Source organism: Onthophagus taurus, chromosome 3 (genome assembly GCF_036711975.1).
Source record: "Onthophagus taurus isolate NC chromosome 3, IU_Otau_3.0, whole genome shotgun sequence".
Lineage (NCBI taxonomy): Eukaryota > Metazoa > Arthropoda > Insecta > Coleoptera > Scarabaeidae > Onthophagus > Onthophagus taurus.
The window spans coordinates 159,049-176,147 of NC_091968.1; the positions used below are offsets into that span (position 1 = coordinate 159,049).

General features: G+C 32.5%; 3 protein-coding genes and 1 long non-coding RNA gene across 5 annotated transcripts; 2 read left to right on the top strand and 2 right to left on the bottom strand.

Annotated features, from left to right (window-relative positions):
* Positions 1–7: 7 nt before the first annotated feature.
* Positions 8–1,845, bottom strand: LOC111429072 (uncharacterized). The gene is made up of 6 exons (XM_023064859.2): positions 1,563–1,845; positions 1,338–1,489; positions 1,104–1,277; positions 608–1,045; positions 298–557; positions 8–247 (listed from the first exon to the last, which is right to left on the bottom strand). Exons 1-6 carry the CDS (start codon positions 1,758–1,760, stop codon positions 78–80), a joined length of 1,392 nt encoding a protein of 463 aa, XP_022920627.1. The 5' UTR covers positions 1,761–1,845; the 3' UTR covers positions 8–77.
* Positions 1,846–7,891: 6,046 nt separating this feature from the next.
* Positions 7,892–12,049, bottom strand: LOC139429251 (uncharacterized). The gene is made up of 3 exons (XR_011639917.1): positions 8,849–12,049; positions 8,610–8,789; positions 7,892–8,546 (listed from the first exon to the last, which is right to left on the bottom strand). It is a non-coding gene; the product is annotated as an uncharacterized lncRNA (long non-coding RNA).
* Positions 11,115–13,523, top strand: LOC111429067 (putative monoamine oxidase sheepish). 2 transcript variants are annotated; one of them, XM_023064854.2, is made up of 6 exons: positions 11,115–11,314; positions 11,362–11,784; positions 11,834–11,949; positions 11,998–12,596; positions 12,654–12,797; positions 12,849–13,523. In XM_023064854.2, the coding sequence occupies exons 1-6, from the start codon at positions 11,185–11,187 to the stop codon at positions 13,051–13,053; spliced, it is 1,617 nt and encodes a 538-aa protein (XP_022920622.2). In that variant the 5' UTR covers positions 11,115–11,184; the 3' UTR covers positions 13,054–13,523. The 2 variants fall into 2 exon arrangements, with proteins under 2 accessions (XP_022920622.2, XP_071050902.1); XM_071194801.1 differs by lacking the exon at positions 12,849–13,523 and having other exon boundaries at positions 12,643–12,791.
* Positions 13,524–15,221: 1,698 nt separating this feature from the next.
* Positions 15,222–15,887, top strand: LOC139429296 (uncharacterized). Its single transcript, XM_071194961.1, has one exon. It carries the CDS (start codon positions 15,222–15,224, stop codon positions 15,885–15,887), a length of 666 nt encoding a protein of 221 aa, XP_071051062.1.
* The last annotated feature ends 1,212 nt before the right edge of the window (positions 15,888–17,099 follow it).

The window sequence follows — 17,099 nt, forward strand, 5'->3', positions numbered from 1 at the left end:
CACCATATTTACTAAAGTATTTATTATTATTAAAAAAAGAACAAAAATAAATAAATATATTATAAAAAAGGATTTAATTAAAACCTGCTCGCGAATCCACCTCCGCGACTATCCGAATGCGAATTCAAATCATCCGAGATCTTTTCAACTATATTGCAACTCGAATAAGGTTCTTGAAGATAAGTTGGATTCCCCAACTTCATCAAATCCGCAATTATATCCCCGTTAAAAGTTTGAGAATGATATTCTACAAATAAATCATATCATATTTTTAGTGCAACTTTAACTCCTTTTTACCTTCATATCCAATAAATTTGTTCAGTAAAATATCGAATCTAGGTTTTTCAATGACCACTGTTGAGTTATCCCCATCAATAATTAATCCAGAAACAATTTGAAGTGCTGTAATAAGATTTCGCGTCCCCAACACGAATCGTTTTGCGCAAATAAAATCTCGATTGATTAATATTAGGGGCAAAAAACTTGAAGTGTCCACCAAATCAGGAATGTAACCAGTTTCAGTGAATATTTTTGAACCAAACGGTTCTGAAAGTCCCCTAAAAAAATTAATTAAATATTTACTTCAATATTAATTAATTTAATTCACATGACTAAAGAAACATATAAATCGTTTTGATCCATAACAGCAACATTTGTTGTTGTTTCCCCAAAAAGCTTTCTTTCTTTCTTAGTATGTTCAAATAACTCAATCGATAAATTAGCCAAAACATAAGTAAAATCCACAATTTCTTCAGAATCATTTAAATCTTCAACTTTATTTAACCAGGTTACAAAATCATCTCCGTAAACATCATCCGGAACAAAAACGTTATAATTTTTAAACGATCTTCGTTTTGATTCATCCAAACTTTGATTGAACGTTTTTATTTGGTTGTATATATCGGGAAGATCCATGGTGGTTTTTAAAAAATTCGCTAAATCTTTTTGTTTATGTTTACTTCCAGCTTGAATTGATGGGAATAATTTTTGTAACTTTGCGTTTTTTATTGCTTGTTGGAGTTGTTTTGATACGAAAGAACCTTTCCTAAAAAAATAAATAATAAAATACTTAGAAAATATATGTTTCAATTAATTAGAAATACATTGCTAAGTCAGCTGCTGGTTCAATCAATTTCGCCCAAGCTAACTGTCCATAATAACTGTGTGCTTTAACCATCCCTACTAAAAGTCTTGGAAAATCTTGAAAACGAGTACTAAAATCTATTACTTTTGCATTTTCTCGTGTCCTGTGGTTGTAAATAATCATTTGACCACCACTAGAAAAGAGTTTATAGAGTAGCAATCACCACTGTGTGATGACACACATCTTAACTCACGCATCTAAACCAGAAGTATGAGGATTAACCACCGCAAGACAAAATGCAGAGGCAATAGCCGAATCCACAGCATTCCCTCTTTGTTTTAGAATTTGTGTCCCAATAAGTGAACATTCCCTGCTATCAGTTGCTACGGAACCATGCGGAACCACCTTAAAACATTAATAAAAACAATAACTCGAGTAGGTACCTATATCTTTGTAACAATATATTCATCATTTTTACTTGGAAATCGCCATAATAAATCTGTATTAATAAAGCAATGGTTATAACTATTGAGAAAACTCCAAATGCAGTAGTTATAAATCTAGGTCCTTCAATTAAGTACTGAAAACAAGTTTTCTTTTCTGTTTTCTTTAACGGAACGTTTTCATTTAGTTCTCTTCCATCAGAATTTGTAGCCATTCTTTTAAAGTTTTTCATTTAATAATATAAATTTTCTTATAATAATAAAAATAATAACGGTATTATATGAATCACACTTTAAGAACTGTTACGTGCTATTACGCCAGCGTTTACTTAATCGACTTAATCTATCTTAACCTTGAAGAAGAGGAAGAAGGAAGATGGCAGATTTTCTTTAAAAATAAGAATTAATGGGGTCATACACGATTTTTTTTTTATTATATTTTCTGAAAGTTTATATAAAAATATAGTTACCGTTATTTTTTTTTTTAATATTTTCGAACAAAATCATTGTTAAAAAAATTGTTGAAAATTTATATACCCATTTGCGCTTTTAAAATTCCCGCGTTGATGACGTACGTATCAGCTTTGCGTCCCCTGCTCCCCGCTCAAATGCGAGAAAGAGATGAACGTCATTTAGGTTGTATTGAAAAGAGATAGAGTGTTTGCAGGTTATGTTTATTATGTTTTGTTCATGGATGTAATAGAGACACTCTATTACATTCATGGTTTTGTTTTGACACTGTCATACCGCAAGCGCTATCTAACGGACAATTTAAGTTGTGCGGTTCTACGTCACAGAAAAGCCGCGAAATTATTTCGTTTGAATATTTGCTATTTTTCACTTCAAATTACGCAAAATATAAAATTGATCAAAATATTTCTTTTACTTTGTATTCATGCATATACTTGCATATCGTCGGCCTAATCTGCAAAACCCGTAAGTCACAAATAAAGAATTTTAGAGGAGGAGTAAAAAACGTTTCAAAAATTAATTTTCAAATATATAATTGTTCTATTGCTATAGAATATCAAATATGTGTTCTATCTTATATATTTATGGGTTATTATGTATTAAACAATATTTATTGACATTAAAACGGACTTACGGGATTTACTCATAAAAAATTCAAATATAATTGGACATACTGGATTTTCATGTTTAAAGAATAAATACAGAATTATTAAGAATACACTAAACATTTTAAGATATTTATTTACCAAATTATTGCAAAATTACAATTTTTTAGAATAAACAGATACAGATACAAACAAAATATACTTATTTTTCGAAGAAACAGATAAAACAGAATAGTTAGGTATATTTTAAAATATATATGGAAATTATTATAAGACAATGCAACGGTCTTATTTAACAAATGGAAGGTTATTATAAAAGTAATGATAGTCCTTCATTACCACTGGACATTTAGCTTCTTTTCTCTGACCTTTACTTACTTGGCTATAATGAAGTTCATCAAAATCTTCTGTATGCCTCAATTTATAAAATAAAGAGCTTTGCTGGACGTATAGATTTCAAATAATTTAACATGTGAAAATCCTTGAAAAAAGTATAATCCAAATAAAAAACTTTATAAGGTTGTTTTTCTCGAGCTTTCAAACAAATGTTCACATAATCGGCTGGTACATTGATGTCTGTGTGCCGTATCCGTTTCTCAATCGTTGAATGCATCGAATCTGCCTCCATCTGGGTATGGCCTTTTTCGAGCTATTTTTGTTCAATAGTTATATCCAGAGTCATCGATAAGTTTATTAATGCGTTGGCCAAAGTGGAATTACAATATTACTTTTTGTCTTGGTTCCATATTCATAAAAACATTATCTATTATAAATTTGCAGATTATAGTAGAATAGTCATTTGCCGAGACACTCCCATTTGATTCATGCCATAAGTAACAATATCCATTTTTAGTTTTTAGGTCAAAAAATGTGAAGTTATGTACCAATAACTTCTGTTTGAAGTAAAGTGATGAAGTATTTGACTTCGGTGATAACAGAACTGATTGCAGGTCCATGCAAAAAATATGACTTTCTGCTTCTTTATCTTTTATTTTTTCTTCCTTTGCTTCTTTTTTCATTGTCTGGTGTAAGTTGAAAATTTCATCTGATAGATTTCCAGTTCTATGACTTACACATTTGTCACATTCGTCTTTCTTTGGATGAAAGAGCGACAAGTTCATTTTCTCAAAAACATGATTAAATGATATACTGGATGCGAACTTGTATTTATTATCTGTGCACCATTGTTTGTAAAATGTATAAATTGACGATTTTGACTGCCATAATGGCTCTAAGTAAAATTTTGATGATGACGATCGGCAGTAATGAGATTCGACCTTGTTGTTTTTCAGTATTCGCTCCCACATCTTTATTTATATTCTTTTCCCGAGCAATTTCCTTCAACCAGTCCAAAACCATGTTCTCTTTTACGCAATGTGTGCGTAAAAACATTTGCTTGCATACTCTTAAACAATCACCTGCTTTTTTTAAGTAGTATTCTAAAGTCACGCTTCTTTTTGACACATTATCCCCTTTTCTATTTCTTTATCTATTAATAGGCTTAGATACAATTAATAATGACACATACACTTTTCTTGTAGACCATGTCATTTCTGACCAAAAATGATCAAAAATATTTTCCTTCTCCGTTTCTGAAAAATCGCGACATTTTAGCACCGAATTCTCACGCAAGGAAGATTTGCAGTTGCACCACTCTTGCATTTTTCTCTCCTCTTTTGGCAAATCGTATCTCCATTTTCCGTCGACCATTTTTCTTCCTAAATATTATTTTACTAACGATAAAACTAGATTCGATGGCACAAAGGGAATTAGTAATTTCTGGAATGTCTAATAATAACAAGCTTTTATTGTCTTGTATTGATGTCGGATTGCACAAACTAATATCGTTAGTAATATTGTCTATTTGTTGATTATAAGGTAACATGATACTAGTTTCAATACTCTGTTCATTATCATAGAAAGGTGTTACAGAGTTACAATTGTGCATTATAGGACATGAATGATTCTTTCTAGCAACTGATTCAGGCTCAGATTCATTTAAAATTTCATCCAATTGTACAATATTGTTTTGATTGTTCATTGCATTGTGTGTGACTTGGTTATTCGGCAGCATGCCTATATTTTTTTTTATCTTTAACATACTCAATTATGTTTGCTGAAATGAAATTAAAAACTAATTATAAGTTATTTTAATATGCGAAGCCTCTCGCAAATCCCACAAGTCCAACTGTGTTAATATATAACATAATATAGAATAACTTACCTTTAGCAAAAATTGCAAATAAAGTCACACTGATTCTGGATGTTTACATATAATTTGTTATTCAACAGAACCCTCTGTTCACTGCATGCTGGATTACTCTGCAATGAGGACTTACGGCTATTACGTCTCGGGTTCAACGAGCATGGACTTGCGAGGTTTACTAAATTTTAAATTAACGAAAAGGTAATTTTTACAGAAATATGTAATTTTTTCAGTCAATAGATTATTTTTTCCTCAACAGATGCCACTAAAATGTCAATTTAGACCAAAAGTGGACTTACGGGTTTTGCAGATTAGGCCGACGATATATCGTTTGACGTAAAAATTTTCTCTAAATTTAATAAGTGTGTATGACCCCATTTAAACTTATATTTATTAATTTTTCTTAATTATTGAGTCTACTTTTAATTAACTAGTTTAACAGAATTCAAAAAAAATATTTTTTGGATTATTGAATTTTTTTTATAAAGAAAATTATTTCTATTTACATATTTACAATTATAATAATTTAAAACAAATTAGTTAAATTATATAGTATAAAGTTTAATTTTAAAATCAATACAATTCGCCTTTTTGTAAATAAAAATAATTTAAGTTGGTACTTTAACAAAATTTAATATAGTTATTCCGTTTAACCGATTATAACCTAAAAATTTATCTCTAACAGTGATTCTTAAAAACTCCATTATAATTCATAAAAAAAGTTTAAATCTTATTAATATCATTAAAAATGAATAACTCAGGAATGAATACTCAACCATCTATAACAAAATATCTAAATTTATTCAGTCCACATTCATCAAGTAGTGATACAAATTCATCGAAATTAGCAAAAACAAGTAAAAGATCATTAAAATCACATAAATCTCCAAAATCATTTAAAACCACTAAATCTGTAAAAGCATCATCGTCAATGTTAAAAGATTGGTTAAAAATTAATAAAGAAAATTGTGACACTCCGAATACAAAAAATCGTAAACTCTTGGCTACACAGCCTTTTGATGAAGAAGCCGAACGAAAACTATTAAACAGAATCGAATATTATCAGAAACGGATTAAAAAGTACGAAGAAACAAAGAGATTAGTCGAAGAAATTGAAGAACTTGATAAAAACCAACCAATTTATGTTCCAACAAGTGTTTCAAGTCCGGAAAAGAATCCACATATTGATTGTTTTGATATGTCAGAACATGATGTTAAAGTTGCATATTATAAACATTTAGAATTATTAAAAAATATTAACGAAGAAACGGTTTATTCAGAACGGCACGAAATATTTAAAAATGAGAAAGATTTAAACGATAGAGGTGGATTTAATTTATGCTCAAATATAGCTATGGTTGCATTTAAGAAAGAACACGTTATGTGGTTGTCAAAGAAATTACACAAATGGTTTGGTGAAGATGTTGATTATCAAATGAAGGTTTTACTTCCCGAATTGTTGTTGCAAATTTTTATGGATAAATATAATATGTCTCGAAAGGCAGCTTCTGATTATTTAAGCAATATGTAAAAAATACAGCATCATTATTTTTAGTAAATTTATTATTTAAAGTAGATTTGTTATCGTAACTTTAAAGAACACATTCAAGTAGTTGTCGATTCTTTTTCTTTTGTTCACTTTTTTTTGGATTTTTCTAATGTTACTTATATATGACAATCTAATTAGGTACAGTGATATTATAAAGATCTTTAATTCGTAGATGAAGAGTTTTGAAATGTTTAAATTATGGTAAATTATTGTGATTTTTTGACATTGACTGTTAGGTTGTCGTATCTATGTGTCAACAAGATTGATTCTTGACGAACTTTACACACACAGCACATTAAAATTACAATTTATCCTGAAAAAGAAGATTAGAATGTACTTTAAGTTAACTTTGTGATTCACTTTTGTGATTAATAGCGGTTTTGATACTATTCATATTGTTAATAAAAAGTTTTGGCAGACTTCCACCAAAGATTTGGTGAATGTATTATTTTTAAAACCTTTTTTAATAATAAGCGTTTTATTGTTTACAACACGTTTACAATTTTTACCCCAATAGTACAATACATACACTCAAATTCTAGTGCAATAACATCATAATCAACTATAGTTTGTATTTAAAAAAATACAACTTTATGTTATATCTCAAAAATTATCAACTATGTTTAAAATTTTCAAACGACAGTATATTCTACTCAAAAAAGTGCTTGTAGAATGTATTAACTCCATTTCTCTAATTTCAGAAATAAACGAAATATGAGCATTTTTTGAAATCGCTAAAATTTGACTTTTCGGCTATAACTTGGAAACAAAAGAATATAGAGATTTGTTCTTTGCGGGATTGGATTAGTCTCGGAAAAAGAGACCGAGACATGGCACCTACTTTTTTCGTATCTCTTAAGGTGCATACACATCAAACGAACGTTTGTTGTTCGTTTGTTCAACATTTGGAAGTTTGTACACACTAAGCACACGAATAACAAATCCGGCCACACCAAAAACCGATTTTCTTTGATGTACCCCTTTCGGAGCGAACGCATGCGAAGGCGAACCAAAAGGTGGGTACTGACTTGAGCATTTTAGTCCGAACGAACCGATCGCGCACAACCGAATTCCCCTAATTAGTACGGGAGCCCGAACCGAAGATCCGGGAATCGAACGCGGCGAACTTTTTCGAAGACTTGTCGGTAAATGTTATTTGCTCAAAGGGATTTATTCGTTCGTTGGTGTTCAGTGGGTACGGGCATTCGTGAAGTTCGGATTGGAGCAGGGAAAAGTGTGTAGAGTTAATAGATGTATATAAACAACATCCCGTGTTGTGGAATCCGAAACACGGACAATATTACAATAAAATAAAAAAATTCGACGCTTGGTCAATCATTGACCAACAATTTGGTTGTTCTTCTGGAGAAAGCAAGAAGAAGATGGAGAGCCTTCTTGCTAATTTCAGGAGGGGAAAAAATCTATGGGAACTGGTAAAGGTATGATTTATTAGAATTTTTGTTTATATTTCGGCACCTAAATGTTTACTTAACTACAGGCAGGCATGAAATTTACGTATCAAAATGGTTTGCTTTTCAACGTTTGGAATTCCTTTTGGACAGAGATGAACCAAGGGAAACGCTAGATACAGTTGAGGTGAGTGTAATGTAATGAGGTATTATAACGTTAAGAACTTGCTTAATTATTGTCGCATTTGTTTATTAAAATATATTTCGATAAGAACAGAGTGCCTTGTGTAAATTTCCTGTCAGTATTTATAACAGAAAACTTTTCATTTAATATGCTTTCATATTTACTTTTACAATACTATTGTGGATTGTTAAAGTTACATAGGTACTACATGTTATACAGATACTCAGCAAAATTGTTACGAATTTCTTTCGCTGCATTTGACGATTTGCGCGCAATGTTTGTGAGAGACAAAAATGATGTTTCAATATCATTTGCTTTTCTCCAATTGACAGGAATGATGTTGCCCATATCGTCTTCTTTGTCGAAAGTCTCTTGTGGCGTATAAATATTTCTCGAGCTACTGCTATTTCTAAGAAAAGTATGTAGGTAAATAGTTGTCAAAACAACTAATTGTGCTTTTTCAGGACTAAGTAATATTGGTTTTCTTAGTACCCTAAAAACTGCAGACTGAATCCCAAAAACATTTTCTGCTACCCTTCTAGCTCGACTAAGCCGATAATTAACCGTTCGTTCAAGTGACCTCTTTGCATGAAACCTAGAAAAAGGTTTCAGTACATGATTTGATAATGGAAATGCTTCGTCAGCCAAAAAAACATACGGTAACATCTTGTTCAGGTTAGGTAACACTGAATCATCAGGTAACCCTAAAGTACCATTTTGCAATTTTTTCTGAAGTGTCGTATTTTTGAAAACTCCGCCGTCTGATACCCTGCCCTGACAACCAACATCAACAAATATGAAATTGTAGTCCGCATCCATGAGAGCAAATAGGACAATACTAAAAGTTGATTTGTAATTGTAGAAATCACTTCCACTTTGAAAAGGGGCGTGGATTACTATGTGCTTTCCGTCCATGCATCCTACGCAATGAGGAAATTGCCATAATCTTTCAAACTGATTGGATATGCTCAACTACTCTTCTGAACATGTTGGCATCTGAAAAAGAATTAAAATTAACATTTATGCTTGTAGTTTTTCTGATATACCTTATACATATTATCCTTTAAACGTTTTTCAAACCTAGGTTTTTTTATTTCAGAATGAAAATACTGATTCAGAAAAAGAAATTGTAAATATCTTGGAAAATGAAGGTACTGCAGTGAATACTCAAGAAGATATTGAAGGAACAGCCACCAAAACACAGGAAATAATTACCTCTACGCCTCGGACAGTGGGGGCAACTACATCCACCGCAACGTTAAGAAAAAGAAAAGGACTAGAACGTGAGCCGGATGATAACCACAAGATGCATGAGGCTTTGGGCAATTTAAGAAGCGCGATTGCAAATAGTGCCCTTAAGACAGATGGATACTGCGTATATTTACAGCATGTGGCTAATAAATTAAGAAGCTACACGAAAAGGGTGCAAAGTATAGTCGAACACCATATTAATGGTATCTTGTTTAATGCTGACATGGGATATTACTTACAATCATGTTGAATCGCCATACCCATCTTCAAACCAATCCTCAACCAATCAAACGCCCTTACCTTCACCACAAATTCAAACCGCAATAGTTTCTCCTTCGCCCTCTTCTTGCAATACTTCTTACCAAATGTGTATTATTCCTTTACCAAATTTGCAAATCTCGACAACATCAAGTAATAGGTCGTACACCAACCTATCCGATACCCTCACCACTCAAGGCCTTGATAACACGATTTTAGATCAGGATGAGTCCACGAGATTTCACGATTGGTGAATTATTACGACTAATATTGTATAATACTACTATTGTAATAATCTTTAAGATAATAAAATAATATGAAAAACTTACATACCTTTACTTGATCCTTTAGTCCTTGAATTAGTGCGTTGCAGGTTTCTATAATTATAACACCGATGCGCTGCTTGGAAATTTTGAATAAATATTGCAAACTGGTATAGGAGTCTCCTGTAGCTAGGAATCGTAAAGTTAATGCTAAGCGATCATGTACAGGTATAGCTTTTCGAAATTTCGTATCCTTTTTGGCAATTTTGGGACCGACTAGTAGCACTAACTTTTCAAAGTCTTTTCTAACATAGCCTATAATAACACCCAAATTTGCCCACCTGTACAAGAGGAATTATTTTATTACATGTGTTTATTACATTGTACATAACAACTGTAACCACATTCATATTTTTATATCGACTAAAGCGTCATTTACACGAGACACATGTTTACATCTAAACAAATTTTGTGTGCAAGTTCTCTCAGCAAGCACTCTATAGAGAGAACTTGCGACAAGTGCTTGCTGGCGCGTGTACACAGTGCGAAAATTTTCTGCAAGTACTCTAGGGACAGTAAGTGACTGTATGCGCGTATGTGTACGATTCTAATGTTAAAAAATGTCTCACCACAGAAAGAGTGCTGCGGCCGCTGCTGTTCTTATTGCTATTTCACGAAAACGTCGGGGAGAAAAGACGAGAAAAAGAATCGATAAACAGAAGGTCTGTTCTTGGTGCTGATTCAACGCTTAAATGAATTAAGAAGTGAAGATCCAGCAACATTCAAAAACTTTCTATGTATGTCAGAAACCGACTTTCACTTTTTACTTCAACTAATTTCGGATAAAATAGCAAAATTAGACACAAACATGATACAATTGTATCAAATTTATCCGCTATAAATTTTATTGCGTTTTGTTTCCTATCTCTATCCCTGTATATCTTTGATTTTATTTGCCATAATTCGGGAAACTCTTCAAAAACACCTATTAAAGTCAAAGTTTCCTCTTTTGACCAAACGCCTTTGAGCTCCATTTTAAAATCTCCTGCTCACTTCCACTATTCACTCGCACGAAAACTTCCAACCAGACGAAAATAAATTCTAACTTCCTAGACAGCTCTCCCAAGTTGTTTACACACGCAAGCGATTTATATCGCGATTTCTTGCCGCTACTTCAGCGACTTGCTCTGTGAGAACTCTCAGAGAGTGTTTACACGTACAATTTTTTTGTGGAAGTGCTATCAGACACAAGCTTGCGATAGTTTTACTTGCTCGTGTAAACTACGCTTAACTTGATAAACAAAATTTAACACCTCCAATACGTGGGATACGCTAATAAAGAATTATTTAACAACAAAATTAACGTTGAAAATTCAGGTTATGTAAAACATCATTTTTTGACGTTTAAGGTTGAAATTCAATACTTAATCATCACAATTTACAACTTTCCATTTATCTTGAATGTGCACGACTAAGTACGATTTTGATTACGATGTAATTATCATCGGAGGTGGAATCGCCGGTTTATCTGCAGCTCTCAACATCATCGAAAGGGATCAAATGTTGTCGGTTTTAATTTTAGAAGCAACAGGTATTCTTAAAACAACCCACAGTCATTGTAAAAAATGGAATTTTTAGATTCAATCGGAGGCAGAGCAAAACCAATTCCAATAGAATGCAAATCGAATGTCTCGACATTCGATTCCGGTGGTCATTTTGTATCGAGACGACAAACTCATTTGATGAATTTACTGAAACGACTGGATATGGAAGTTGTTGATTATAATTTTTATGGGGATTCGTTAACTGAGATTGACACAGATCGTGTTTTAAAATCGCAGCTTAGTTTTTTGATGGTAGGAAGCGATAACGAAAAGGACGAGTTGGTTTGTTTTTATAAAAAGTTGGGGGACTTGTGTAAAAATGTTTCGATGGAAAATCCAATGGGTTCTGTTGAGAGTGAACGTTTAGATTCAATTTCGATGGAGGAGTTTATTTTAAACGAGTTAGATAGCGAAGTTACGAGGCAGCATTTTAGAAACATTGTTAGAACAACTTGCGGTTTGATTTTTAATAAATCTCGTTTCACTTAATTAATAATTTTTTTTAGGATCAGAACCTGTTGATGTAACGCCTTTATTTTATTTGGCTTATTGTAACAGCGCCGAAGGAGTTTTGGGGCCCCATTTAAGGGTGGTTAATGGAGGGAGACAATCTTATGTTAATGTATGAAGTAGTTAAATAATTATTCTTGAAGTACAATTTATGTTTTAGGGTGGGATTCATTATTTAATTGAAAAAATGGTTGAAATAATCGGTGAAAATCGGATTATAATTAACAATCCAGTCCTAGAAATAACCCGTTCGGACCAGGAGGTTATAATTTGCGCCATAAAAAAGACTTTAAGATGCCGTTGTTGCATCATATCAGTCCCCCCCTCAAAACTCTTAGAAATCAAATTTAAACCCCCCCTAAACCCGGGAAAACTTAAAGTCTTACGAGAAATGCAAGGAAAAACTTGGATACGTTTCATCGCAACATACAAAGAACCGTTCTGGGAAAAAAAAGAATTAAACGGAGACGTTTTTATAAACACAAAACGAGCTGTTAAAATCGTATTAAACGTTTCAGTCCCAAATTGTCACGTTTTAACAGGTTTGGTGGACGTTCAACAATTTCAAGAAGATTTTAGCAATCATGATTTAGAAGTTTTGCAACAACTTTCTGAATATTTTGGGGAGGAAGCTTTAGACCCTTTGGATTATATCGAAAGATCTTGGCCTGAATCATCACAGGAATCAGCAATGTGTTGTAATCCATCTAAATTAGGTATCATGAAAGATTTTCACGAAATACGAAGACCCATCGGAAGGTGAGAAAGCAATTCTTTTTGAAGCTTAATCAAAAAAAAAAAATAGGAAACCATCAGGTTATTTTTTGCCGGATCGGAAACGGCTACTTATTGGTACGGTCACATCAGTGGAGCAATTCAAACGGGGTTAAGAGCCGCTATGGAGGTTTTATTTGAAATTCGACCCCAAGTTTTATGTTATGAAGATATTGCCGAGTTAATGTAGGTTTAATTCCTTTAAGTTTATTATCTTAATTTCTTTTTAAATTTAAGACCTCGAAGAAAAATGGTTTCGTATTATAAGGAAGCAATGGAAATGAAAGTTCCCGCCAAGATTATTAACTTTGGCTGGTTAGAAAGGACGGCAACTGGAATCATTGGAACAACTGGGGCTAAATGTATTTCGACTGCTTGCAATCATTTTTTTGTATGCGACCCAAACGATACAAAAGTTAAATCGAATTCAAATAAGCATTAAGAATAAATAATTTGTTGCATGTTTATCTCTTATTATAATCGTATTGAAGTTAATGGAACGGGTACATTCCGACTCCTGTGTTAAATTTTTTTAATCTTTGGCTGTAATGTTACGATTTAAACTTTTCTACTTATTTCTTATATGAATCGTTCATGAAGGTCAATTAGATGTCGATGAAGGTGAGTTCAAGGAGATGTTCTCGCATTTTTGGATGTGGTTGAGGATGAATATGAGTTTAAGAACATTTTCTTATTTTAAAAATTTTATTAAAACATTTGTTTATTGAATCTATGAATTTGCTTATGTATTGTTACCACTCTATATACGGTGTAACAGCAAACTTTGGACAACAAACATGTGTAGAATAGAAACATTCTGGTCCTTCAAATTCATGTGTTAACCTGCATTTATAATGTGGGACACATTTGCAGTCGTACTCTTGTGCTTGAAACATTTGGATTAAAATCATAACTGAGATGATCATTAAAGCGAAACACTTCATGTTCAACGTTTAGTTTTTTCTTAATAAATTAATATCTGGAAATACAAATTATATTAACGTAATTTAATGTAGTTAATAAATAAAAAAACTCACCCGATTAAAATATAAAATTGGAGAGTGTTTTTAATGTGGAGATTCGGATGAGATGTGCTGATGACTGGCTGAGTCGGGTGTTATTTAAAGTACATATTTATGCAGATTTTAAAAACCGCGAAACACAGAAGAAAATATTAAATATTAATGAACGTCATATATTCAATTTAATAAATAGGAAAAAAATATATTACCATAAAAAATAGCAAGATGACATTCTGCTTTTGATGCATTTATGCTTTAATTATAACATTAATCAATATCACTTTTTACATTGATTATTCTACCTGGTAAAGATGCCAATCGTTCTGGAAAACCCATCTAAGAATTAAATAATGATGAAATGATTAAAATTTACATCTTAATTTGCTTTTTCGGATGGTGCTTATTAACAATCGTATTATTTACGGTTGAATTCCGTTAAGTATTATTGACCATTGATGTTTTCTATTGCACAGGTGTATCTGAATGACTGCAACAAACTTGAAGGGGTGATTCTTTAGTGAATTTTAAGGGTACTTTAATATATGAACCATGGGAGACTTCGGCTCCCCTAAGGAGCTACACCCCTCCAAAAACGGCGGAAAATTTTGGTTTAATTTTTTTTTCTCAAAAACCATAAACGCTAGGAAAATGAAATTTGGGGAATATGTTTAACTCATAATAGGGCACGTTTTTGTTAGAATAATTTAGTTGATAATTATTTTGATCAACGTTTATTTTATTATAAGTATTTAGATCACTTTACCCGTTGATAATTTATATGTTGTAAGCATAGTGATATAAAAAAGTTGTTGTGATTCTGCTTTAAAATTGGCAAAAATTAAATTCCCGCAAAAGCCATAAAGTCGTTTAATTATTTAAGAAAGTCCATCAGGTTATGGGCCCAGATCGCGGGTTATAAAGATTGAAATATTTATATAGTATAATATATAATAAGGAGATATAACAGAAAGATTTCAAGATGGAAAGCGGAAAGCATATGGGTCAAATAAAGCTATTATCTAACAACAATTATCAGACATGGAAATTTCGAGTTGAGATGTTGTTAATTCGGGAAAATCTTTGGCAAGTCCAACTCCAAAAGAAGATATGTGGGACCTTACAGATAAAAAGGCTCGAGCAACAATTGGATTATTAGTGGATGATACCCAACTGAAGCTTATAAAAGGGAAAACAACGGCGAAAGAAATGTGGTTGTCATTAAAAAACTTCCATGAAAAGTCTACATTAGGAGTGACAACCAGACTACTCAAAAAGTTATGTAAAAGGGAACTCTCAGAAGGTGGTGACATAGAGATTCACATAAGGGAAATGGAGGAACTATTGGAGCAATTAACAACTGCTGGACATATTTTTCCTGAAGAAATGATTGTTATATTTTATTTACAAAGTTTGCCAGCTAGTTATGATCATCTTATAATTGCATTAGAAAACAGAACGGACACGTTGACAGCGGAATTTGTGAAACAAAGACTTCTGGAGGAGTATGAAAAACGAAAAAATCGGGACGTCGACGAAGCTTCAAAGGCCATTAAGCGAAAAATTTGACGAAAAACAATACAGAAGTGCAATGGGAGCTTTACTGTATATTGCAAATAATACTCAACCAGATATTTCTGCTTCAGTATCTATTTTAGCACAGAAAGTGACGAATCCAATGAAAAGGGATTGGATAGAAGTGCAACGAGTATTTAGATATTTGAAAAATACCATTGATTTAAAATTACAAATAAAATCAAGCCCAGATCAATCAACGGATCACCTAATTGCATATGTGGATGCAGATTGGGGATCGAATTTAATTGATAGGAAATCAAATAGTGGATATTGTGTATTCTTAAATGGCAATTTAATGACTTGGAGCAGCACAAAGAAAATTAAAGAAAAAAAACAAAAATGCGTAAGCTTATCGTCTACTGAGGCGGAATATGTTGCGCTAACTGAATTAACTACAGAGCTTGAATGGTACACGAGATTATTATCAGAAATAGGCGTTAATGTAACACCGATAATCTTCGAGGATAATCAAAGTTGCATAAAACTTACCAAAAATGACCAGTTAAAGAAAAGAACTAAGCACATAGATACGAAATACCATTATATAAGGGATTTAGTAAATAAAAATAAAATAAATATAAAATATTTACCTAGTGAAGATATGATAGCTGATATACTGACTAAACCGTTAGATAAAATAAAACTTAGGAAGTTTAGGAAAGGTTTAGGATTAATTTAATTAGAATATTCATTATAAACGTTGAGGGAGGGTGTTAGAATAATTTAGTTAATAATTATTTTTTTTTTTGATAACAAAAAGCAAGAGATAAACAACTAGCAAATGAAAATCTAAGTATCCGATGTTTGACGATTGATTTACAACAGTGCCTGCCTACACCATTATTATCGAATGCCATCGCGTTTTACAAACGCCAGCTTTGGACGTACAATTTGACAATTCACGATAATGAAAGTAATCAAGCATTTTGCTACATGTGGCATGAGGCTACTGCGGCTCGTGGAGCCAATGAAACTCTTCGTGTATTTTTAAACATCTTCAAAATCTACCTGCTGGTATTAAAAAAGTTATACTATATTCGGACACGTGCGGAGGACAGAACAAAAACACCTACGTAGCGGCAATGTTAACCTTAGTTTTGCAAAAGTGTCCACACATTTCTACAATAGAACATAAATTCATGTTGCCCGGACACTCTCATATGGAAGTGGATGGCGATCATGTTGTGATTGAGAGGAAAAAAAAAGTAGTACATTGATAAGCCATCCCCATGATTGGTATGAGCTAGTCCGATCGTGCGGTTCTAGATTTTCCGTTATTGCGATGACGCAGGAGGACTTTTTAGAATTCTCACATATATTGAAAGGTCCCCTAGTTAAAAGAAAAAAAGATGTTGCACAAAACAATTTTAAGTGGCAACCGTTTAAGCAAACAGTTTGGTATCATCCAATTCAAAACCAGCTTAGACGATTATGAACCATACCAAGAGGTGTCCTTCTTACGGCAGAAAATATCCGCAAAATGGCTAGATGATGGCGGCAACGTCCCACAAATTAGAAACACCTTATTGCCGATATCCAAAGAAAAGAAGGAGGATCTGTTGTCCGTACTACAGTTTATTCCCCCTGTATTTCATAATTTTTACAGAGGCTTGCTTTCATCTGGCTCAATTGTGTCGACAGATCCTGATTTAGGTGAGATTGATTCAAATTCCGACAACCCCAACTTTTGACAATCTGAAGTATAAATGTGCGATTTTTGTTATTTTAGCTTAAAGATTTGATTGTTCTAGTTCTTCTTACTATGTATACATAAGTAATTTTGAGGTTAATTTAATTTAAGTAGAAAACGTTTATGTTTTCAGTATGTGGCCGATCACATAAGTCAATATTATGTATTTGTTTCACGTGGCAGATGTAACAAGTCGCTCAA